Source organism: Phyllostomus hastatus, unplaced genomic scaffold (assembly GCF_019186645.2).
Source record: "Phyllostomus hastatus isolate PE091 unplaced genomic scaffold, TTU_PhHast_1.1 phas_contig_1, whole genome shotgun sequence".
In the NCBI taxonomy this organism is placed as follows: Eukaryota; Metazoa; Chordata; class Mammalia; order Chiroptera; family Phyllostomidae; genus Phyllostomus; species Phyllostomus hastatus.
In genome coordinates this window covers 32,199,809-32,226,779 of record NW_025333498.1, presented here as the reverse complement: position 1 = coordinate 32,226,779, position 26,971 = coordinate 32,199,809, and the positions used below count along the sequence as shown (strand labels likewise).

Below are 26,971 nucleotides of genomic sequence, written 5' to 3'. Positions count from 1 at the left end.
TTCCTGAAAGTTCAGGCCAAAAACATGGGTGTGCATTATACACGGGGCACATTCTACACACAGAATATGGTATATTGTAATGTACATTGCCTGTCTCACTTATTCCTCACGTTAACCCTATGTCAATCCCATTATAATCCCCTTGCAGAGATGAGTGAAAAGAACCTTAGATGAACTAGTGTGAGGTTTCACAGTTGGTGGGGATGGGACTTTAACTTAAGCACACTCTGATGTGAAAGAAGCTTGCAAAACTTCCTGTAACATGAGAAAAAAGAAGATATGTCTGGAGCACTGTGTTTGGTGATATTTTAGGAAAACTGCAGATGAAAGAGAAAGGAAATGTGCTGAGAACGGGAGAGAATTTTTGGAACTCGTGACTTTCGTGTGTTAGACTATAAACTTGCTCTTGTATCTCAGGGTCCTGGGGCAGCTGAGTCAATCCAATCTGTTTCAGTTTTTGCTTTCTACAAGGATACTTAGCTCAATGCCTAGCACATAGCAGTAGGTGTTTAATAACTATTTGTAAAAGAAATAAATCTCAAGTATTTGCAAGATAGTTACCTTGGGTTAAGATGCCCTGTGTTCACGACTGCAGTTCTTAGTAAAGCAAGACCTTTACCTTCAAAACTAGACATTCTAAGATGGCTTATCAGTGATTTTAGAACATTTTACAAACAGCCAAGGAAAGATTACCTGTTGCTTCAGAAGGCCACATGGTTGAATGGTCTGTAAATAGTCTCAATTGTGTCATGCTTGCTGACTTTTCAGCTGCATTTCATTTACTTTTTGTCACATTACTCCTTTGTTCTTTTTCTTAAAAGTATAAACATCCATTTTGGGTTTATTCTAGAGAGAGAATTAGTTGTCCTGGGTAAGCGTGGGAGGGGCAGGGTCTTCATTGTGAACTGGTGTATAGAACACTTTTGCACAGATATAGTTAATGAATACCCAGAGTGTTCTGTTGTTTGCAGTTTAAATGTGGTTTTATTTTTGTTCAGCTCTAGCTAGTTTTCTAAGTACCTGGAAAGTGGAAAACGTACTCTTTATTAGATTCATTTAAAACTCTTTCAAGAAAGGAAAGTCGTCAGAGAATAGACATTTTATGTACTTAAATATGTCATGTTAAGGCACTTCACAATGTTTCGTTTGCATGGGGCCAAAGACCACCGATCCATGCTGATTGCTAATTATTTAGATTGTAAATAGCTTATTCGAGAACTTAGGGAGAGACAAAAGGAACAAAAGGGCCACAATAATGAAAAGAATATTGTGAAGAGAAAGGCTGGGCAGAATTATGATGCAGGTCACATCCTGTGCCTGTATTTAATTGTACCTTTGTATTTAATAATAAAAATGATTACAGGCTAGTGCTAACAGGTGTCTCTTCCTGAGAGATGTAGTATAGATAAGTGACAGCAAATTACTCCGATTCATAAACTTTGAATGTTATGCTTTTGTTTTGAGTGTTACCAGCCTATACCAGGACACATGTTCTGGAAAAATGTATATTAACCCAGGAATATTTTAAAACTTAATTCCTGATAATTATATGTAAAATGTAGATAAATACTTAAAGTATGAATGAGAAAAAAGACTTTCCCAGCACTTTTTACTCAAATGGAGTTGTGCTAATACCGTGGTCACTTTTTTTGTAGTTTATGTTTAACATAAGCTTTGGATATAACTGCAAATAGCAGTGATTACAGGAGTGATTAACTTATAGGAGGTGGTCTCCCCATCAGGACCTGTCTTCTTTGCATTTTCTCTACTTGCTCATCTTGATATTTTTTCCCTGACCGCCCTAACATACAGCCCTGCCCCAGGGAGTTGATCTCCCTGCCGCCTGTTTTTCCCTAGATTTGCAATTCTTTTTTAAATATTTTTTAAAATTGTTTTTCAGTTACAGTTGTCCCCATTTTCCCCCCATTGCTCTCCCCTGCTGTGCCCTAGCTTCCCCTCACAGTCTTAATTGCCTTATTAATTTATTTAGTTGATTTGATCCATCTCCCCCATTACAGTGTGGTTCCATAGAGCAGAGACCAGGGCGATCTTATTCTCCCTACTTAGTGCATTCCTAGTGCCTAGCATCATGCCTGTCTCACAGTATGTACTCAGTCAATATGTGTTGAAGGGATCTGCCGCTTGCTGTCCTAATCACACATCAAGCTTTGTCACTGGCCTTCTCCTTCTTTTTGTGCTTTCACCAGCAATTTTGTGATAGAAGACATCCTGTTTCCATGGTCTGCTGGATAGCTAGGTAGACAGACAGCAGTCCCTTGGTTCCGTGGAGAGCACAGCTATAGTGAAGGTAGGGCTGAGGGGTTGGGGACTATTCTTAGACTCTCTTAGCCTTGGGCACATTTCCCTTATTTGACCTGTGATTATGTTCTGTATTCATGTACATTAACTCATTCATTTATTTGTTCAACAAATATTTGAATACCTACCAGGTAACAAATACTGTGGTAGGTACTGTGAAAGCCATTGAATAGGATGCTCTCTTGTTCTTTTAGGAACTTATTATTAGAATGAAGGTTCCCTAAGCTTGGAATTGTGATTATTTGGGTGTCTGCTTGTAACCCTGGTTCCTTGGACAACTCCTAGTACATTAAAAGCATTGAGTACTGTTTGCTCAGTAACTGAGTGTCAAATGTAAATGTTTGGAAGATAGTTTGTGCAGTAATAAGTTCACTTACAAAGTGCCGTGGAAACACAGAGGAGAGAAGGCTCTTGAATAAGAGAGGAGTCAGGAAAGATTTAATGAAGGAAAGATGAAAAGTTGATAGTGTACCAGGCAGGGTAAGATGTTCTGTGGAGTAGGGACAACATGAGCAAAAAGCCAGAGGTATGAAAGAACAGAGTGGTATTTGAGGATGGATACTGGGGTTAGCCTGGAGATTCAAGGTCAGTGAGAGGGAGTAGGGGGCATTGAGGCTGTTAGAATCACTACCAATTCCCGTATTCAAACACCCCATGCACTAAACTGCTTTTGTGGCACAAACTAATCACCTCGCCATCATTTAGTCATAACATTTTTACAGGAAAATGAATTGTATTCTAAATAGCTGTCTTAGAATGCAGTTTTGAAGATAGAACCAGCGTTTCAGTTGGGACGAACTTTATTAGAAAGTTGGTTACATGGCTGGTATGAGTTATCTGTTGCCACAGTTCCACACAACCATTGAACCTCAGTAGCATAAAAACAATTAGGATTATTGCTCCTGCATTGGAGTGGTCAGGTTTTTCTGGTCTTGTCTGGGGTTGGCTCAGGTTCTCCTGCTCTCTGCTGAACTGGCACTCATGTCTGTCAGCTGATATCGGGTGGCCTTGGCTGCAGTGAATGACTGGAGCAATTTGCCACATGCCTCTCATCATCCTCCTGGTCCCAGCAGGCTAGCCTAGGAATGTCCTCTTCATGGCATTTGAAGAGCCTCCTTTTTCTTTTTCTCTCTCACACATCTACTAACATTCTATTGATGAAAGGGGTTTCGCATGGCTGGGTCCAGAGTTAGAGTGGGAGAGGCCACTGTGAAGACACAAGGCAAAGGGCCTGGCTACAAGGAAAGGTGAAGAACTGGGACAATTTTTGCAATACACTGTATAACCCATGAAGGCTGTTCAAATCATGATTTCATTATAACTGTAGGTGTAGTGTGAGAACATGATTTCTGATTTTATTTTTATGATTTAGTTTATAAAGCACCTGTACTTTGGTCTTTATTAATGCCCATATTCTCTTTAGACATACTGGGCCAAAGTGAGAGAAACCAGAAATGCAGAAAAAGTTGAAGTCTTAAAAAGGGTAGCAGCCAGCTATTGAAGATCAGCCATTATATTCACTGTGTCATTTCAGCAGAGCACCCGACTCCTCTCCTTTTGTAGGACCCTGAAGCCCCTAGAAGCACCAAAACCTGTGACCCAGTCGTTCCACGGCCAGAGCCATTCACCAGTGTATTCTGTAAGGTGCATTCTCCCTGAACTGTTTCATGTGTCTTCCTGATCCCTACCACTTCCCACACGAATAATCACTTTTATAAATAATTTACTTTTGGAAATGCATTGTTGTCACAATTTACCATGAAAAGTATGTTCTCATTTTGAGTTTTCCTTTTTAAATTTATTGGTCATATGTACTTAAACCAGAATTTAGTAATCTCCTTAAACACACATATACACTTTTTTGTTTACTCTGCCTCTATTGCACTCTTCTCATTAGACAGGGAAGTTTTAAATATAATGATTATATTAAATCAGCTTGAGTTTGTAGGTTATTATCATTCGAATTATTTTTGCCTGACTGCCAAGGAGAAGCTGCCTGAGAGGTCATTGTGACTCTGTCAGTCTGGGACTAGTAAGCATGTCCTGTGCATTTTGTCAGAAATGGGATTAAATCTTTAGGGAAGTTTTCTTCTTCTTTTTTTTCAAGCATCTTTGTTCCTCCTTCTAGAAGTAGGGTCAGGGTACAGGGAGATGGAAGGAAATACTAACATTTCAACAGTGGTGATTTTAATTGACAATGAATTTATGAACAGGTGTTATTTTAATCAAGAAATATTTTTTATGACAACTTTATAGTTTGTGTATGAATTCCTGGCTCCATATAGATGAGCCTGTGTGATGTAAATGGCCATTTTAAACTGTGCTGCATTAAAGGAAGATTGTATGTAGAATTTCACAGCATCACAGAATTTTAGATCTGAAGGCCCAGGAAAATGCCAGGTAATTTGTTACCTAGGATTTTTTCATATTTACTCATTCTTCCTACCGTTTACACATTCAATGATTATTTCTTTTTTCCCTGCTGTTTTGCATGTTAACTTAGCTGCCAAACTTTGAAACCCTCTGAGGAGAGCAATATCGCTATGTCTCCAAAATATTTATATTTGAGGCCTGTCACGTGATTACATTCTAAAATATTTTTCACTCAAAATATTTCTCACTATCCTGTGTGCAAGGCCATGGAGGATTAAGGCAAAATCCTTTTCTGCCACCACTGACTGACCTACATTCTGTTCGGTGGGCTGATTTAACATTTTGTTTTTCTAAACAAGGGAAAACAGTTACAGTTCCACCTCTTCTGTGCTTCCTCTCATATGAGTTGTAAGTTCAGAACGTGCACATATGCAGGATTTCAAGTGCAAAAGGAGAAGAGTAGGAAACAGATTTTCACAGTCCCCATCTGGGTCCTTGTGTAAGTGCCAATGTAAAGCTATTCACTGATTAGTGAATAGTGTCATATTGCCTGGCTCAGAGGAAACAGATTTGAAACTCCAAACTTAATAAGCAGATCAATTGGGTGGGGGAGTTGAGATTATTGTATCACATTCCAATGACATGCAGTGTTGTCAAAAACTTTTTCTCCGGAAATAAAATTACAGGAGGCGTACAGATACCTTGCAAAATGTCAAGAAAGGGGGCTAGGAGGAATTTAGTTAAGAAGAGTGAAAATATACCACATATCCCAGGAAGCATATACTGCAAGCATCTGGGTATCTCAGGGTAAAGGTGAATATAATGTAGGTTGGGGAGGGGGCCTACCATGAATCCAAGGAGGTAAGTGAATTAAGCTGAATGTCTGCAAAGAAGGGAACTTCTGGGTAGAGGTGCAAGTTCCTGGGCCCAGAGGAAAGTCAACTTACTTATCAGGTTCTTGGAGCTTGTAATAACTGTGTTTGCTTTTCCTCTGCAGAGGGGAAAACTTGTGGGGTAAGTCTTGAGGGAATCCTACATAACCATTTTTCCTTTCGTTCCACTGATGCAACTTAAATATGAAGGATACTTTGGTTTTAAATTCAGATCTTACACATTTCTGGGGTTTCCTGCTGTCCTTAAATTTAATGACTATAAAAAGGGAAGGAACAATGCACGATGTTGACTTGGAAGAAGGAATGAATAACTTTGCCTTGGAGAGACACAGATAAGGGGAGACTTCACAGGGAGATGTTTGAACCCGATCATAAGAGATAAATACGGATTGTCTGGAGCTTCCATAGTGGTATTCCAGCCAGAAGAATGAGTGTGGGCAAAAGCAAGAAAGTGTGAAATAATATAGATGTTTAGGGAATTGCAAATAATTTCACAATTCTAGATAGAATGGGAGTAGAACTGTGGCAGGCAAAGGCACTTTATAAATAAGTGACATACCTGATTTGAGTCCAGGCAGGTGCTGTTGGATATCAGGGCAGGTGTGGAAAAGAGCCAAAGGAACTTGTTTTCACCACACACTTGAGGGAGGTTGATCTTGTTTACCTTTCAACAGCACTGGGACTTGGGAGGTAATTAGGGAGGCGTTTCTTAGTATAAAACCCAGAGAGTCTGATGAACTATACCAGTACTGCCCCAATGAATTTTATATTTTAAAAAGTATTAAAGATTTTGTATTTTCAGAACTTAGAGTTTTATTACCAGATGATTGTATAATAGATACACCATTTTACAAAGGAATCTGTCATTTAATAAGTGGGATTTATGTCTGGTTCCTTTGAATAGTGATTTCATGCAGGGGTGAAAATAGTTGATTTACACATGGCTTTCTTGAGACTTGCCCTGTGTAAATCAGGGCACACCGGGGTGGATGAGAGTTTCCCTACCATACCGGCAGGTCTTGAATTTTTTTAAAATTACCCATAGGTTGTTTCAGTGTTATGTGCATAAATCTACTAGAAAGATTGGAGGGGATGGGAACTCTCTTTAGTTTAGATTTGTAATATCTTTAGAGAGATGATCTATAGTGATATTTATATTTTGTTTCTTTGGATTCTTTGCATGCATTTAACTTTGCAGAGCATATTCCAATTTTAAGTAAGGAGTCTTACATTAATAAAAGTTGGTTTCTGAAACTTTAAGTATACCAACTGACTGTTTAATAGCAATTTTAGCATCACACTAGGTTGAAATTGATGAAAATGCTAACCTTCCTACTTCTACTGCAGGTACTGCTGTGGCTACTGTTTTCTTTCTTCTACTTCTATTAATTTTTGGATAAAATAACTTTTCATTCTGCATTTGAGGTGTAATGTATGTTCCTCAGTTGATAGAGGATTTAATTTTGAGGGAAAAGTTCTTGGCTGATTGTATTAGTCCAGCAGTTTTAGAATAAGATGTTGGTGGGGAGGGGTGGCAGCATGTTCAGTCATTGATTCTCCCTTTATAACTTTGCCCTTTTAGCTGGAACAGATTACCTGTGCTGTGCTTCTGGCCCTGCACAGGCTGAATCACAAGGAAGAAACTTTACATAAACCATTTATACTAAATGTTTGGTATGCTGGCAACATAAATCAACAACAATATTCATTACAAATTCATCCCTTTATCAGTATTATCTTGATAGAACTGATCCCAGTGTGTGGGAATTTGAACCCTGCTTCAATACATCTAGCCCTGGATAATTAATTATTCAGGGCACAGAGAACCTGGCCCCTGCAATGTAGAGTAATTCTTCCCGGTCAGCGTTAACTCCACTGGCAATAATAAATAGAAAAAGTCTCTAGTGATGCCACTATTTTAAAGTGATTAATCATCTTTCCCCCCTTCTCCTCCCCCTTAGTTTTCTTTAACTAGGATTTTTTCAGCAATAAATCTTTAACAATACAGGTAGGAATTGTTCTGTAATTAAATTTTGCCCTGCTTAATTTCTTACCTTTTATGTGCGATTAAAAAAATGTTACATGTTAAAAAGCTCTAATCAAAATTCAAACCAAGAAAAATCCTTTTATAGAATACTAAGAAATTCTCTGTGGAAGATTAAGCTCTTGATTTTGAATATTAGATAGAGCACAGATTCATAAAAATTGTTAATCAACACCAGTTGGGGTGTCAGATATTCTGAAGTTTTGAATTGCTTCACTTTCAGGCATATGGGTTGTCTGTATTAGGAATCGTCTGACATATACATATGTTCCCAAACAGAGAATAATTACTTACTGCTTAGCTTTCAAATAATTGATATGTAGCAAAGAGATATTTTCTGCCCTTTCTGAGACACAAAAGCGCACTTGCTGAAGGAGCAGGTGAATGCCTGACTGAGAATGACCATGTATTTTTAAATCATGCCCTCTAGAGCTGAACATCCATCACATATATTCTGGGTGACAGGGACAGATGTGACATATCTGTTGTGACACACTGCTGTACCACCAGCCTGTGGCTTGAGGTGACTCCTGTCCCTCCTCTGTTCCTTTCCCCTGCTGCAGGACAACACAACGATGCACGGATGAACCTTGCCATTGCTCTCACTGCTGCCAGGTATGGGGCTGCCACAGCCAATTACATGGAGGTCCTGAGCTTGCTGAAGAAGACAGACCCCGAGACAGGGAAACAGCGAGTGAGTGGTGTGCGGTGCAAGGACGTACTCACAGGTATGCAAGGGCTCCAGCAGGAAGGTATTTCTTAGCATCTTGCTTTGCCTATATAATGACTGAATTATAATTTTTCTGTCACTTGTTTTTTATTGAAGCCAGACTTCAGAGTCATCTTAATTATATTCCTTATTGTCAACAATGACTGGTTTAACACGAAAATTTTCCCTTGTGGAACTTGGCAGTTTTCCCTTTTGTGTTAAATAATGATGGTGATGATGATGATGATGATGATAATAAATGTGATGATAATAAATTCAATAATAAAAAATGACCACAGAATTCCCACAACTATGAATGCATTTCATTTTCTTTACAGAAACATGTTATTAATAAAATGAAATAAATGGGCCAAGTTTCAAGGTATTGTTTAACGGACATAAACAGTGCATTTATACATCATTAAGGTCAATCACTTAACTTGGGTTAGATTTTCATTCTTGTCTTGAATCTGTAGTCATGTAGGCACAGTTTCCAAATTACGTCATTTCCTTGAACCAAACCAGTAATATGAAATATATTGTCACATGGCAACACTGTTTACACATTTGAGTTTTAAAGAGAAAGCAGCTTATTTTCTCATTCAACTTTCTTCATATTTGGCACTTTGGTGCTGGGCATTTTGCAAAATAACAGAGCTGAAATGAAAAAGTGGCAGGCTTTTCTTCCCCCTCAGTTTGAACTTGGTTTTGGAAAATTTACTCAGGTGCAAGCCTTTTGTGTGGCTTTTCAATAACTCTTGCTGTTCATGTCACTTAGTGTTGTGTACAATATACTTCACCATAGATTAAGTTAATAGATGAATTAATAATCCAAAGCATCAGTGAGCAGAGAAACAAATGGGGTGTGTGATTGATGCTGCTTTCTTTTGCAGGGCAGGAATTTGATGTGAGAGCCAAATGTGTTATCAATGCCACAGGACCTTTCACAGACACTGTGCGCAAAATGGATGATAAGAACGCCACAGCTATCTGCCAGCCAAGTGCTGGTGTCCACATCGTGATGCCTGGGTATTACAGGTAACTGTCAGTTCGCTGACTGTCACCAGAGAATGAGGGCCACAAAAACTGTCTATATTTATTCTTCAGCACACCATTCTTCAAATGAGATGAGGAGAAATATGTCCAATCACTGTGTTGTATACCAGAAACTAATATGTATTATATGCCAATTATAGTTAAAAAATAAACTAAAAAAATGAGGAGAAATAAGTAAAGGAAATCATCTAAAACGCAAAATACAATTTAACTTTTATGGCACTGTTCCTTTCTAGGAGTTAATGATTTGGGATCCATTTTTATACTTTCTTCAGTGTACTCATCTTCAGAAATTAAGCCTTAGTGTTTTGAATTTTAATTTTCATTAAAAGATTGAAAATTAATTTTGCAAAAATTCCATCAGTGACATTTTAATTAAAAAATTGAAAAGTTTCCCTGGCCTGGTGGCTCAATTGGTTGGAGCATTGTCCTGTACACCAAAAGGTTGCAGGTTCAGTCCCTGGTCTGGGCATGTATGAGAGGCAACTAATCAATGTTTCTCTCTCCTCCCTCCCCCTCTAAAATTAATAAAGACATATCTTTGAGTGAGGATTAAAAAAAAATTAAAAAGTTAATTTTATGAAACTCCTAAATTTGCTTTATGAAGAATTTGAAAATAAGGACCACTCTGGTATTTTTATGTTAATAACTTCTGAAATACATTTTGAAAAATATTATAACAAGTAAAAATCAGATATAATTTATAATTTACCATAGTAACAAAGACAATCAGAAATAGAGAAATGGGTAGGGATAGAGATGAAATAAGAATATCAGTTTATAACAGTTCAAATTGCGTGAGGGACACGCAATATAAAATATTCTCTTCATTTTTGTATATGTTTAAAATTTTTAACAAATTAAAAAAGAAACATTCATATGGCCTTAGGCGATATGAAATTAACAATGATTAACTCTCATCTACATTTTAAGACCTCTGTGGGAAAAATTCACGTGACCACGCTAAGAGTATTGAACATGTATAAAGAAAAGATGAAAAGGAAATATGTTATATTTAAATAATGATTATCTCTAGGTAATGCAATTTTGGGTTAAAGATGATAATTTCTAGGTTATATGTTTAGAATGAGAGGTATTTTTTATTTTTATAATTTCCCCAAAAGAACATATAAATCTTTTAATATTTGATAAAATGAGTATATAGATCTGTTTTCTTTAATATATGTATTCTCCTAGAATGCCATCCTGCAGTGTAACAGATGATACTGCCTTATTAATTACCAATTTACCAGTAACTGAATTTTCCTTAATAGAGTCCAAAAACATTCCTAATGTGTATTAAATACACTTTTACTTGGAAAAATATTACACTTCTACCAAGGAATACATGAAAGAGAATTTCTTATCCACCAACTTGCAAGGTTTTGTTCTCATTTTCTAAATGTCTACAAGTAATTGGTTGATAGTCATTAGTATTTTTACTGAGGACTGGAGAAACCAAGATGCTTCTAGTCTAATAATAAAACTTTATGCAGTGATACTTAACAGAGTTTTAAAAACTGCTAACCACAAATTTAGTTCACATGAAAGGGAGAGAAGTAAATACATATCAATGTTGTAAATGTTTCTTGTATATAGAGAAGTTTTCAACCCAATAATATACATTTATTCGGTATTGAATTAAAAATATGCAAGGCCAGCTAGTTTATAAGGTTTTTTTGGGGGTGGATGGTAACATATCTTAGCGTACAGATGTAATATCTAAACTACAGACATACACATCATCATGATCCTCATATTTGTTTAGATCTTAACAGATTCAACCTATTTTCTTGTGTATTATGTTCTTTTCACTATTGTCCCATGATTTCTGAGGATATTTATTTTCCCTTATGTTACTTCTGCCACTTAAAAATGACATCGTTTGGGAAAAGCCCTATCCCTGAATAGGGAACCATAGTTTGCCCATTATTTAAATGGGAAGTCGTTCTGCTCTTTGAGGATGCACAGACAGGAGAATGTATGGAGAGTGAGTGTTAAGGTGATACCTTGCTGGAGAACTTCCTGGGTTTGTTCATCACTTTACTTCTTGCTGATTCTGTGACCTTGGCAAGCTGTTGCTTTTAGCTTCTGGTTCCTTATCTCATAATAGTACCTAATTTGTATATTTTGACAATGCATACATCCTTTGATTACTTTTTACCTGTTTTGTTGACTGCTATACCCCCCAGCTCCTGGTACAATGTCTGGAACATAATAGTGAGCAGTAAATATTTTTTTAATGAATTCTACTAACATTTTTTTGTTGTTAACTTGTCCAAATTGAGAGTATTACTTTTCTTAAGATTGAAATTTTGGTATAATAACTATGAGGGAATTTTTAAGTATAGAGAAGTTAAAACAGGAAAACAAAATATGACTCTTTGTTTTACCACCCAGGCAACTCCTTTAATAGGCAAAATTAATAGAAATAATCACTAGGGAAAAATAGATACAAAATGAAAGGGGAAAGCCTTTCTCTTCTTCCTCATGCCTCTATCTCATTCCCCCACTTCAGTTCTTCTCTGGTAATCAGTACCATTTCCTTCTGATTCCTTCTAGGAAATTTATGTTTATGCTTGCACAAGTGTATATTCATTAAAAAATTTTATATGAAAGAGGTCATGCTATGCATATTGTCTCTACTGTGCTTTATAATGTGCTGATAACAGAGTAGATGGGTATTTTTAAAGAAATAAAAATATATACCACCTGCATGTAATATTTTCAAAACAGAATCTTTTTTAATAGGTTTTTAAAAAATATTTTATTTATTTGTTCTTAGAGAGAAGGAAAGGGAGGGAGGGAAAAAGGGAGAGAAACATCAGTTGGTTGCCTCTCACATGGCCCCAACCAGGGACCTGGCCCTCAACCCACTCATGTGTCTTGATTGGGAATTGAACCTGCAACCTTTCAGATTATAGGATGGTGTCCAACCCACTGAGCCACACCAGTTATGCCTTTTTTATCCTAAAAATTTTGCATTAGCGTTAGGCCCCCTAACTGCAAATCAGGAAAGCATTAGTCACAGTCTAAGGTACCTATGTAAGTGATCTCATTCTATTTTGGGAGAAATGGAGGTCCCATGCTTAGTTAGCACTTTATACTGTAGAAGTACCACACAACCTGCTGGAAACCCTGGAGGAGAGGTTGGCAGCCCAGTTCCTGTTCTGGCTGCTGCAGAGGAGGCTCTTGGTTTGGGACTGCAACTTGGATTAAGTAAGGCTTTATTACCTCTTTGGCACTGACCTTGAGCAGCTGCAGTTCTGGCATCCCAGAGGAAAGTTTTGCTCTCTGTAACAGTCCTTTCTTGGATAGAGTGAAGAGATCTCAGACTGAAATACCTCTCTGGGTTTATCAGTCAGTCATACTCAGCAAATCTAACTCGAGGCTTTAACCAGGTCCTTCAGGATGAGTGAGACCATCTGGGGCTGCCCTATAAACTGCCTGATAACTTCAGAACTAACATTTCGACTAAAACCTGTGCAGTTTGGAAATGCAGTGAGTTCAGTAGGTAGTGACTTTTTGCTTGTAGGTTGCTAAGTGGAGGGTAAGGACCATGTGTGAGTATATCTTGTTGAACTGTTTTCAGAGTATCTTTATGACATTCATTGAGCTTGTTATAACCCTAACATTCCACATGTGGAGTTCTCTTGTGCAGTGGTAATAAAATTATTATTTTAATTTCAGAAAACCCAACACACAGAAATCATTTATTTTTAAAGATACTCTTTAGTTTACTGAACAAATCTAGAATTTTCATGAACAGTGGCTATGCTCTTACAAAAGCAACAATACACCAAATAACTGAAATGCATGAAAAGCATCTCCCTCTAGCCTAAAGATGCATTTTACCACTGACAAGAGGTCATTTTTTTAATAATGTGTGTGCATACTGTTAGCTCTACCACTGATTGCTAAGTAGTTAACAATAAATTGATTTCAGTTTAAATGAAGGTACTTCAGGAAGGCAGTGGTCTGCATGAGAAAATTGTTCATTTCTTTTAATCCCATACCCCGCCCCCCACGTAAATGGGCAGTAAGCTTTTTTGCTCTTGATGTCAAGTAAATCGTATGTGTTGAAAAAGACATGCTTCACACTCTTCTACACTGTCTACTCATAGTTGATATCCATTTTCAAACTTTAGTGGAAGCTTGCAGAATTAATTCGTAACAAGAAAACAAACTTTTCCCTAAGGGAGAGTATGAATTAGGTAATTTAGAACTGATGAAAGGTATTTCCAAATGGATTCTTAAATTTTTATACCAGACATTAATAGCTTTGTCTTCCCTCTGTGCTTGTTAAGTTTATGTTTGACACATATGTCTTCACTTAAGCAGTTGATTCTCTACAGGTTCCAGTTACGTGTGTTGGTAACCATCACCTTCACCCTTTAAACTGCTTTTATTGCATTGAAATGTTTTAAAGGATTTAGTACTTTTGCTTTTCTAACAGCATTTCATGTCTAGGTTGCTGAATGTTATAATTTTATGTGGAAATTGATGAGGTTTGTTGAGTTATTTAGGCATATTATATGATATCTGGTACATTAAAGGATCACATATAAGATATACTAACATATAATTTGTTGGAATATGGAATTTATCTTTTTGTTTCAATATAGTGCTATCTACTAAATTGAAAATTTGAACTCTGAACGAGTTAATTTTCAATCCCAAAGTGACTGATTTAATCTAAGAACATATTAACCCAGGTTCAAATTAGGTGCTTACAAAACACATAATTACTAGTTTCTTTTAAGATTTTGAGAGAGTTTTATGACAAATACAAAGAAGAAACTACATACAGAGACTGAAAATACAGTTTTCAATATATGAAAATGAAAAGAAAATTATTTTCTTTAAGTAACCCTGAGTGAAGATGAAATCTTAGCTAGATGTTTAAACGATTGACATATTTCTGGGGTGCTTTTCGCATGTGCTAAGTAGAACTGTGGCTTTTTCACTCCTGTGTCTTTCAAGTAAGCTGCAGACAGTGATTTCTTTCTCCAAAGGCTGTATAGACATGCTAGGCATCTCATGAGGCCAATGGGTTTTGCAAAGGAAGACTAGTATTTCTTGTGGCTTATGTAAAGAAAATGCATTAGCTATGCTGACAGTAGATTTCCTTGTCATAAAACAATTATTTTTGATTTGCTCTTAAGCAGTTGTTAGTCTGTAATCCTTATACATATGGGTATAAGAGAGATTACTTTAAATTTATTTAAACCAAATGGAGTTGTGTTTCATATTGCAGAAGTTGCATTAAGAGAAACTGAATACCTTATGGTAGATTTCTCCAAATTTCTTTGAATGGTTAATGAATACATTAAAACAACAGTTCCTAGTGATTTAATAATGAATAGACAGGTTTTGTTACTTTTTTTTCAGTTGCTTATCCTTTCAAGTGTGTAATTTGGTTTTAGAATATTGAGTATGAGTTAGCATAAATTCTTGATTAGTATTTTGGAAGATTGTATATAACCTTTCAGAGGAGGCATCCTTGAAACTTGGTTTAATAGCATAATACAGTAGTATCTTCTGCCTGCTTAAGGGTTTTCATTGCTAAGATATTCCTCTACTTTTTGACCTTATCCTAGTACATTGTTATTTAGGTAGTAGAAAACTGAGCCCTTTTCTTATGGATGTACTTGTTGAAATTTCTGTAAAATTGAAATAAAGTAAGAAATTTCATATCTGGTGAAATGGTACAAGTTCACCTAGGCACAAAGCAAAGAACTTTTTTATTACATTTTAGTTTCTAGAAAGTTAGACCCTTCACTTTTCTCATGTGCTTCTGAGACCTTCTGCTAAAAGATGTGCCAAATGTCAAATGTCCCAGGAAAATACTTTTCATAGACTTGAAAAAAGGTTGAAGAGCTATCCTTAATAGACCATCATAAAAGAAATTATAGACATTTATCTCACTGACATTATCTGATGTGAATGATCCAAGGAATATTAAGAACCCAAACAATTGTAAGTTGAAGTCTACTTTCATAATTAACCTTGCATTTTTGAGATGGGGAGGGCTGGTTTTGCTGTGGAATATTGCTATTACAATTGCTTCATTCCTTTTTGTTACCAAATTTTTTTTAAAAAGTCTTTTCTAGAGTAGGTTAGCGGCAGTAAAAGTAATGGCTTGTGTTGTTTGTATTTGTTTATATGAGCATTGGTGAATGAAATAGATTGTAGATCAAGTTTAAATTTTCACTAATTTAAAGAATAAGAAATTTTCTTTTTACCTCAGTCCAGAGAACATGGGACTTCTTGATCCAGCTACCAGTGATGGGCGAGTTATTTTTTTCTTACCCTGGCAAAAGATGACTATAGCTGGCACAACCGACACGCCAACCGATGTTACACACCATCCTATTCCTTCAGAAGAAGATATCAACTTTATTTTGAATGAAGTGCGTAACTACCTGAGTTGTGATGTTGAAGGTAATGAGCACATTCCTTTAAGTTTGTCTCTTCTCTTTTAGAAATCTCCCATACCGTGCTAGCTCTCTTGGTACCTCCCATGTCTCCGGTGAGACTGACTCATCTTCATACCTGGCCTGCTCTAATTATTAGCGTTCACCACTTCTTTCAGAAGATTTATGAGGACCAAATTATAACACAATGGGAAGAAGTTGCCTTTTTTCCCCTACTACTTATACAGTATTTTTCTGATATATCTATATTTTTTATCCTGATTTGAGGACATGCTTATTGATTTCAGAGAGAGGGGAAGAGAGGGAGAGACAGAAGAGAAATGTTGATGTGAGAGAGAAACATCGTATGGTTGCCTCTCATATGCGACCCAGCTGAGGGCTGAGCCTGCAACCTAGGCATGTGCCCTGGTGGAGAATCAAACCTGTGACTTTTTGGTTTACGGGATGATACTCCAAGAACTGAGTCACACCAGCCAGGGCTCTGATAATTTTTAGTGGCAAGATTAGAGTGCCATGTGTGAGCTTTAAGCATGCATGCTCTTTGAGAACAGTATCAAATGTTTGTATTGCTATTTTCTAGAGCTTGGGAAGATCTGATTTATAGATACAGGATATTCACAGGAAATTATTAGAAAAATGAGAGTATGGAGGTATATTCTAAGAAGCTTAGTGAGCTGTTACTATGTGGCAAGTAAAGTGTTGACAGTGGATTTAGGTAAGGAGTGTAACTATGCTTGCTTGAATCAAAAAGCCAAAGTTCACTTCTATCCAATGCTAACCTAAACATACAGTACTTTCTTGTAACTTGGATGTCATAACATTTTCTTCAATGAACATATATAGTGATATTTTAAAAATCCAGGCTCATTTCAGAAGTTTCCAAACATCCTTCTGTATTTCCTGTCTCAGGTAATATTGCCTCATCATCCATCTAGCCAACTAAGCTAGGAACTTTGGTGATCCTTCTCTTCTCACCTTTAGTTCAGTTTCTGTCAGTGCTCTCTCCTTAAATCCCCTTTCACTTTATTGCCCTGGTTCGTACCTGTCATTCTCACTTGAACAGTTACCTTGGCCCCTAACTGGCTTCCATATGACTGGTCTCTGTCCCCACCCAGTCTGATCTCTCCATCAGCACTGTTTTTCTAAAACGCTATTTTAGTCATCACTTCCCTGTACTAAAATATCCCTTATATGTCTCCCCACTGAATTTTGGAAAGGTTCTAAACTATCTCACATGGGATCTAAGCCTTTTCACGATCTGTCTTTGCACATTTATATTCAACTTCCTCTATGCATTCTATGGTCTAATCCAGGGGTGTCAAACTCATTTTCATCGGGGTACACATCAGCCTCTCAGTTGCCTTCAAAGGGCCAAATGTAATTTTAGGACTGTATAAATGTGACTACTCCTTAACAGTTAAGTGAGAGCTTGGCACTGCTGCCAGGTAGAAACAAGGTGCCAGGCCAGATAAAACAAGGTGGAAGGCTGGATTCGGCCCACGGGCCTTGTGTTTGCCACCTGTGGTCAAATCGTATTGTATTACTTGTTACATCCAAATCAGGTCATATGCTTTTTAACCTCCTCCTTGTTTAGATCAAAGCCTTGCTCTGGGATGCCCCTCGCCCTAACTTTCCATCTTGGCTTTTTGCCTTTGTGCTCCCACAAAAGGTTGGTCTAGTATACATCACTTTACATTATAGGTAGTAGTCTGAGATATATTTTCACTTGGAGCTCCATGAGGGTAAGGATTCTTTATTCAGCTACAAAGTTTGCTCTCTGTTTGGTATGCCATTCATGATTATTTTAATTAAAATGAATTAATATAATAGGTGCTCTCAGGGTTTTTGATGCTGTTAGCAGTTTGGAAATCTTTTTGTTTGAAGGTAGACCATTTTAAGGTTTTTGGAAAATAGTCTTTATTTATACCAGGAATCTTCTACAATTTTGGCTTCAGTGTAGGACATATAAAACAACTTTTTGTCTTGATGTGACTCACTAGCATATATGGATTTTTTTTCCCTAGAAGATGTTTTTTTATTGTGTAATCACATATTTACAAACAGACAACTTTAAAAAATGGTTCGGGTCACTTTCCTAGTTTAATTGATTGAACTATATTTTACAGTTTCAGTTTCTTCTAATTTCAAGTAATGGATTTCATTTTGAGTCAAGTCTCTTTGTATATCTACAATAGTAGTATTGAATATCTACAATACATATATTGAATACATGTAATTGAAATCTATATGGCTAATGCTTATGGGTTCATATGTTAGCCCAATGAGCAGGAAGTTTGATTGTTGAAGCAAGAAGTAAAATTAATTCAAGAGCAGAGAGCTCTTGTTGACAGTTTCCAAATTCTTAAAGTTCAAATGCAGCAACGATGAGAAATCTAACTGCTTATACATGCTGAGAGGCTGGATGTGCAGGAAACAGATTTGGTTCCAAAAGGCCTCCATGCCCATAATGTAGGTGGGGATTTCCACCAGTGAAATAAGCTTTGGGCTGTAACAGGGACTGTATCTTGTACCATTCTTTTATTCTGTCTATAAATAGATGGAAGACTTTTGTAATACCTGGGGGGACCTGGTCGACCTATAAAGCTAATTTCAGTTAACATACCTTTTGGTAGTTAGGGAATAGGTGAAACTAACAAACAGTTTTGTCAATTCTGATTTTTGATAAAAGTGGTTGAATTTGATATCTAAACACTGTAAATCAAGCCTTTCTTCTGGTGATCTGGGGTCTTGAGGTTAAGAGTCCTCCAGATAGCAAATACCTGGGAAAAAAGCAGAGATCGCAGCTCTTTCATATACTTCATTTATATTCCTGTGCACCCATCTGTCACACTTGCCTACTTATAAACTTATTCTTTTAAACAATTAACGGTGAATGATTCTTTATAGTTGCTTTTGATTCTTATTTCTAATGAACTGAAAGCCTCCTGTTTGAGAAATTACCCTTAGTCTTCATAGAGTGTCAGCTGAAAGATGTCTTAAAATGAAGACATTCAAATTTGTATTTTTTCCCAAGGGATTTTGGTGAAACTAGAGAGAAATTGAGAGAAAATTCAGCTTCAGGCACCATTGAGTTATTTGAGTACATGCTGTTGATACATATATTTTAATCTTTCCACTTGTGTATAATGGGTAACACATGCTTTTTTTAAAAAAAAGATTTTATTTATTTTTAAAGAGACGTTAAGGGAGGGAGAAATAGAGGGAGAGAACATTGATGTACAAGAGATACATCATTAGTTTACCCCTTGCATGCCCCCAACTGGGAAGCCGGCCTGCAACTCAGACCTGTGTCCTGACTGGGAATTGAACCAGCAACCTTTTGATTTTCAGGCTGGCACACAATCCATTGAGTCACACTAGCCAGGGGAGCTACATGCTTTGTTTTTCAAAAGTCTTAAAAGTCCTTTTGTACAATTACTGTGTATTTTTTATGCTAGACACTGATTATCATATTGCCTGTATTATCTCTGATTCTTCAGAGCAACTTTATGAGGTATATTTTAATTCCCACTTTACAGATGAAGAAACTGAGTCCCAGTAGTCTTAAGTTTCTTGCCAATAGCTCTTTTGTGTTGGAGCCATGATGTGAATGCAAGTCAGTGTAGCCTCAATATTTGGGCTTCTGAATACTGTACAGTACTCCAATTGGTAGTTTCGGGTTTCATGACATGATATTATATTTACGAGGGAGTGAATTAAGTCTCTCAATTCATTTATGAAAGCTGCTTGACACTTTCAGAATTGTAGTGACCTTTGATCTCAGTTGGCTTTATATGAGCTTGTATATTAAACTAGATGAGATTTTATGTTTCCGAACTAAACTCTTGGGCCAAGCAGTCTTGTCTACAGATTCAAAAATTTAAAAATTTGATTTAAATTCTAGAGCAATAGTTTTAAAATGTTTGCATTCACCATGGTTGAAATATCATTTTTAAAGGATTTATCAAATGGATGAATAGTAAAATTCTGACAACAGTTTCTGAGCCTTCCCAAATGGCTATATCCTTAAGAAAAAAAAGTGTCAAATCTTAACACTCCATGCTGTTCACAGCAGCTGCCACACTTCTGCAAAATGCGTTGGAAGAATTCTGAAAAGCATTTTGCCTGTTGGGAATAAGACCATGTCTTCTTTTACGATTTAGAAAGCTTTCCATTCACAGGCTGAATTTTCTAGATTACTTGTTTGTTCTTTTCTGAAATGAATGGGTAATTGATAGTTGTGTGGTGCATATGGGGGTTAGGAAGAAAAATGATCTTTTGAAAAATGTATCATTAAGTCTGCTGTGTAGAGGTTAATCAGAAGGATGCAGTGGTGAAACTAAGCTATGACTTAAAGGGATTGAGAGAGACAGAAGATTTGCTGAGTGCTTTATCCATGTAGTTTTTCTGGAGTGCTTCTCTAGGCAGCTTCTAGTTGTGCACGGGTTTTCACATATGCAATTAGTCGTGTTTATAGATTGCCTGCTATTCAATTAACAACTGAGCTGGCCATATCAACTCACTGCAGACCTGCCTTTTCACTGCCAGAGATTGTACCAGGGTTATCAACTTACACAGGCTTGGATGCCTTCCAGCTGTTTAATTATAGTGTCACATGTTTTGCTTTTTCTAGTTTCATTAGTTTATAAATGTAATATGGTATCTTATTTCTGTGATTAACACTTCATTTCAGCAGGTTAAACATGCTGGTAGAGAAGTATTGATTTCTGACACTATTTCCCCTGTGCTCACTTAGATATTTTCACATGCTTTTTATTGATTTTTTGAAAGTGGCACACATGAGAAAGAACACCCCCAAATGTATGGCTAAATAGCCGATGTGAAACAAAACCACACATTTAGCTCTTAATTGTCACTTCCCATGGGCTTCATTTTGTATTAATTTTTAAAACAAACACTTGTCTTGCCAGGTTTTTATGAGTAAGAATATTAATTATAATTTGAAAAAAATTACATAGCATTTAGTCTTTTCAACCAGCTGTGAAAAATGTCCATTCAACTTTATTATTTTTATGATATTTTATTCTTTATATGTTATATATACTAAAACCTAAATTAGTTATCAGCATTATAGTAAAATATTTCTGAAACCTGATGGTGATTTTATTTTCTCACTATCTTTTAGAAAATGTAGCCAAGGACTTTCATATGCTCAAGGTACTTGTAGGTTTATTTTAACAACTGGGCAGTAGATACTTACACACTCAAGTAGATGCCATGTGGGCGAGCCACTCTGAAAAGTGGTGTTTAATGAGGTTTTTCTCAGCTTTAATAGTAGTGTTGTTTCCTGTCATCTTGTTTTGTTTAAAGTGTTCATTTATTCTGAAAGGCAATATCCAATTGTTTAAATATACAGTCGTTAGAAATCTTGCATAAAGCCTAGCATATTGGCTCAGAGGCCCAGATATTCTTGCCTTTTATTTGGTAATGTCAGCAGCACTAGTTGTTTGATATAGAAAGTTCAGAGAATGTTTTAATATGCCACTTAATATTTAGTGATCGCTATACATGACCCCCACCTAGTATTGATCATTATACATGAATACTATACATAGTATACATTGATACAGTGTAGAGAGTCTTCAGAAATATTAGAATTGACATTGCTGAAGACTTTCAACATGATGAGGAAGATGAAATAGTAATGAAATCTTGTTTAGCTTTCCTGGCAGTATGAGAACCAGAAAAATCAAGATGAATCTTTGAGCTCTGAAGCATAAAAAAAAGCCTTGAGCTGAGTTATTTGCTTCACACATTATATACCATGGAGAGATAAAGTAGGTGATATTCACTACTTACTCTTGGCTATAACGTGAATGATAAAACTGACATCTGGGTAGGAACTTGAGGGTAGGAGTACTAAACTCAGTAAAAGTATATATATTTTTTATTTCTTTGAATTTGTGAGATTAATAAGAGAGGAGGATACTTTGAAATGGTAAACATGCAACTTGTTATGGCAGTAAAGTATTTGGGGGGAAAGGGTGCTTTTACAGTATGTTACAAAAGGAAGTACTAATGAGCAAAGGAAGTACAGTCAAATGTCACTGAAAAGATGCTTCATCGAGATGTGGGCAAGGGGGCCATGGTGGTAGTAAACTAGCTTGATGACCTAGCAGGACAGATTCGAGCTCTGCTACTTGGCAGCCTTTACTCTAGTGCTGTGCAATTTCATAACCACATGTGGCTATTTAAGTTTAAATTCATTAAAGTCAAGTAGCATTTGAAATTCAGTTGCCATGAATCGCATTTCAAGTGCTTAATAGCTGCATGCATAAGTGGCTAGTGAATTGGACAGTGCAGATATAGAACATTTTCACCACTGCAGAAAAGTCTGTGTGTGGCACAGTGTTCTTCAGAATCTGATAAAATTTATGTATACCTTTACAGAAGGAAATATTCAATTTAATAGCCATTGAATTTTTTTTGTTATATATAAAGGAAGAACTCTGGATGTAAAAAGGCTCAAGAGGTGATTAATTTAGTAACTCAGCATATCTAAGGTGCATGGCCCTTGTTTCTCTTTACCCTGACATCTTCCAAGTTAGCGTCATCCTAGAGTTGTTTCCTTCATGGTGACAATGTGGCTGCGGCAGTTCCAGGCAATGTGAAACATTCTCTGTGCTGTCTACTGCATGTGAATTCTTTTGTTTCAGAGAACCTTAATTAATTTTTGTTTAACAGCGTACAAGGTTTCCACTGTGGGTGAATACTGGGGGAAAATATTACTTTGGGTAATAAAGGAGAGAAAGCTGTTAGTTCAGTTAGTTCCTGTCTTTTGCACAAGTGGTTAGAATCTGTGTTTCATGTGTTTAGCTATGCTCTGTCCCATGGACATAGATTATGCCTGAGGCCTGACTGGTCATTACTTAATTTGTGGTGAGGATATAGAAGCACCTTACTCTTCAGCAGCAGATAGCTTTTTGAATAATCCATAAAAATCATTAAATCTCAAGGTTGAGAGAAAAATGGTAGAAAGATAACCTGATCCAACCACCCTCTGGTCTAATAATATAAAAATCCTACAGGGCATAAAGACTGGTTCATATTTTAAATATGATTTAAAATTTGATTATCCTTAAATGTATCTTTTAAAATAAATTGAATCCCAAAATTTATCTGACACATTTCTTAGGCTAAAAGCTGAATGTTAAGATATCAATTCAAGCACAATAAATGGAAGTTCCTAATACATTATAAAGTCTTCCTGATAGTATTTTCTCTTTTTAAGTTTCAATTAGAGTAAGGATTAAAAATAGTAATGTTTTATTTAATGTTTCTCTGTGAATGAAAAATTTAAATGTTTTAGTTTGTTCTTTTTCATTCAGACAACACAATTTCATACATGTACTTTTTCTTTATTCCAGAAAAGGTAAAGCACTTGCCACAAAGATTATTTGCATATGCTTCAGATTTACTCTAGAAAGTCTAATTTTCCATCAAATAATTTTAAAATCAGTCAGAGGGCTTTAAGAGTTGAAACCAAATTCCTGACCAGCGTGGCTTCCTAAGGAATTTCACAGACATACTCTCAGACTTTGTGCTGACCACAGTGACGTTCTAAGTAGTTGGCTAAGTTTTATTTTTGACTGAGGGTGATTTAAGCTCTAATGGAAAATAGTGGTAATTTCCTAGTTAGGCTTTTTATAAAGATTAAAACATTGCGTGATTTGTGTTGAGATTTTACAAGATTTTTGTGGAATCCTTTGAAGCAAGAATTAAGCCCTATTCCATGTGAGCCATTAGGTTTAAACCTATTTAAGAGAATGTACACATCAGAGGGGCTGGTCTAACGGGAATCCCAGCATCGAGATTTCCTTGTGGTCTCCTATTAAGAAACCGGGAAGCCTGAGGCTTTCCTCACCAGGTTATGCTTCTTCTTCCTTTGTTTTAGATACAGTGTTTGGATATGGGTTTGACCAGACACCCTTGCGTAGAAGCATGTGGGTACTACTTCTTTCAGAATACAGTCATGTTAAGAGTGTAGCCCTGAACAGGCTATATTAAAATATGCCAGATTTACCTTAACTCCAATATAACTTGTTTTTTGAGTCTTTTGTCTATATTTGGTTAGGTGCTTTTCTCTTTTTCCTTCCTTCCTTCCTTCCTTCTTTCCTTCCTTCCTTCCTTCCTTCCTTCCTTCCTTCCTTCCTTCCTTCCTTCCTTCCTTCCGCTAGGTACATATCTAAATGCTTTTCAGGGGCTGCTGTCTATAAATATCTAGGAGGTTCACTGTACAAAAGCACATGACCACTGGGTAGGTGGGATCTGAAATCCAGACTGCATTCTGCCCTGCAAACTATACCTACTGAATGAAACAGTTTAATTTGAAGTAAAGCATGGGTGTGGTATGGGCTGGTGGGGGCACTGATAATTCTGTATTGTATGTAAAATATTTCTATAATCTTCTCAAACTTGAATTATGTCAAATTTTCCTTTTGTTATTTTATAATTATGATTAAATCGCATAACATCATCAAATTTACTATTTTAATCATTTTTAAGTGTATAATTCTATAACATACCATATAGTCACTTATACTCTTCCAGAATTTTTTATGGTCCCCAATCTGTACCCATTAAACACTAACGCCCTATACCTCCCTATGTCCCTCTGGCAGCCACTATTTTACTTTCTGTCTCTATGAATTTAACTACCCTATGTACATCACATAAATGGAATCATACAATATTTGTCCTTCTGTGACTGGTCTATTTCACTTAGCATATCTTCAGTGCTTATACATGCCGGAGTGTGTGTCAGACCTTCCTTATTTTTTTAAGGCTGAATAATATTCCATTGTATGTACACAACACATTTTGCCTATCTGTTTGTCTGTTGGTAGGCACTTGGGTTGTTTACGTATTTTGGCTATTATGAATGGTGCTGCTATGAATTGGAATTTTCTCTGCTTCCTTTTATTTTTGGTTTGAAACCAGAAATGTAATTGTTAGATCATCCAGTAATTCTATGTATTATTTTTTGAGTAACTGCCATGCATTTACCCATAGTAGCTGTATCATTTCACTTTCCTAGCAAAAATGCACAAAGATATCCCAGTTTTTCCATGTTCTTGTCAACATTTGTTGTTTTCTGAGTTTTTTTTTTTGTTACTTAATTTTTTATAGTAGCCATCCTAATGGGTATGAAGTTGTATATCTTTATGATTTTCATTTCTATTTTCCTAATGATTACTGATATTGAGCGTATTTTTATGTGATAATTGGCCATTTGCACATCTTCTTTGGAGAAATATTTATTCAGATCCTTTGCCTATTTTTCAGTCAAGTTGTTTGTTTTCTTAGTTAGAGTTTTAGAAGTCCTTATATATCCTAGATATTAACCCCTTCCAGTTATATGATTTGCAGATATTTTCTCCCATTACATGACTTGCTTTTTCAAACAATTCTGTTGGTAATGTCCTTTGATGTACAAACATTTTAAATTTTGATAAAGTCCATTTTATCTATTTTTTCTTGTGCAGCCTGTGCCTTTGGTGTCATAGGCAATAAATCATTGCCAAATGCAATGTCATGAAGCTTCCCCTTATATTTTCTTCTAAATGTTTTATGGTTTTTAGCTCTAATGTATAGGTTTTTGATCCATTTTGAGTTAATTTTTACATATGGTGGAAAGTAAGATTCCAACTTAATTTTTTTTTGCATGTAGATATCCAGTTTTCCCATTTTCTCATTATTTTTGTCACTGCGGGTCATGGCGAGGAGTAAGATGGAGAATGACCCCAAGTCATGCATGGTGTAAACAAAATTGCATTTCTCTATTATCAGGCATGGATTAACTAGTTTATGAAAGTAAGTGTAATAGGACCAGGTAAGCAATTACCTCCCCAAAGTCGGCAGCTGTGGGACCTGGTGCACATGGTCCTGTCCTTGATGGGAGAGTAGAGAGGAAAAAAACTAAGCCAGTTCCTCAGTTCCTGAAGCTGATCTCTATAAAGAAAAGTTGATTCTGAAAGCTCTGCCCTTAGGTCTTACCCTTGCCCCTGATGGGGCACCAGAACCACAACTGGTCTACCCTTCTTAGCCATTTTTGGTCAGTAATAAGTACTCTATTTAACTTCTGTCTAATTTTGTTGGCATTTAGGGGCAATTTTGTTTTGGCAGAGATAGTAAGAAAAATTTTATAACATCTTAAATTTTCAAAGAGTTTCCATAAACTGTAATACAAGTATTGTGTACCTATATTGGGAGGAGACCATATACCTGTTTTTTGTGGCAGTTATGAAGGTAATGGGATGAAAAAAGAAAAAAAAAAGAGGATGGAAATTGTCAACAGTTGAGAAACAGTACAATTCAATGGATAAGAATGTGCTGCTCTGTCATTTAGAAGATGTTTGCTTTGGGCAAGTAGGTTAAACTTTTTCAGTCTCTTTTCTCATCTGTATAGTGAGAATAATAACAGCCAGCACTGTGGGGCTGTGTGAAGTTAAATGAGATGAAATGTGATATGCCACGTACTTTGACAAGGTGAGGTCTGCTGTAAATGCTCTATTAAGGATCTTTGCTTTCCCTGAGAAGAGGTAGCAAGATGTATTGTAGGAGAAAATACCAAAAGTCATAAGTCTGTTGGTTTGTTTTTATTCTGTTTCGCCCTGTTTTTTGCTGTTCTTTTTATCTACTTCAAATTGTCCCAGCTCAGGGTTGCTAGCATTTGTTTTTGTTTCCTCTTTGGTACCAATGTGTAAATGATTTTCAAGTTTGTTTGCCTCTTTTTTTAATGGAGATTATCTTTGTAACAAAATAATTGATTTTTTGGGGTACTTACCTACTCAGTTCTTATATTTAAGGTCTTTCCCTTTTAAAGTGCATATTTATGTGTTGCTTTTGCTATACTTTTTCCTGCTTTTTAACTATTTGATAGTTCTACTGAGATGTCTGAGTAATCTTCTTAACCTTCGTCATTGATCCTTCCCAGTGAGAAGAGGGGATGTCCTGGCAGCGTGGAGTGGTATTCGTCCCCTTGTGACAGATCCTAAGTCTGCAGATACTCAGTCCATCTCCCGAAATCATGTTGTGGATATCAGTGAGAGCGGCCTCATCACCATAGCAGGTATAGGGCATTACCTTGTTGTTTGGGTATGCTTTAGGTAGGACCTTG

The 26,971-nt window shown here is 36.4% G+C and overlaps 1 protein-coding gene across 5 annotated transcripts in view; it reads left to right on the top strand.

Annotated features, from left to right (window-relative positions):
• Positions 1–26,971, top strand: part of GPD2 (glycerol-3-phosphate dehydrogenase 2) — a 143,534-nt gene that overhangs the window by 100,222 nt on the left and 16,341 nt on the right. For all 5 annotated transcript variants that reach the window (XM_045857225.1, XM_045856888.1, XM_045857142.1 and 2 more), the window contains 4 exons: positions 8,193–8,357; positions 9,232–9,376; positions 15,645–15,838; positions 26,789–26,923. In XM_045857225.1, the coding sequence (XP_045713181.1) occupies positions 8,193–8,357; positions 9,232–9,376; positions 15,645–15,838; positions 26,789–26,923 (639 nt within the window). The remainder of the gene's footprint in view (positions 1–8,192; positions 8,358–9,231; positions 9,377–15,644; positions 15,839–26,788; positions 26,924–26,971) is intronic.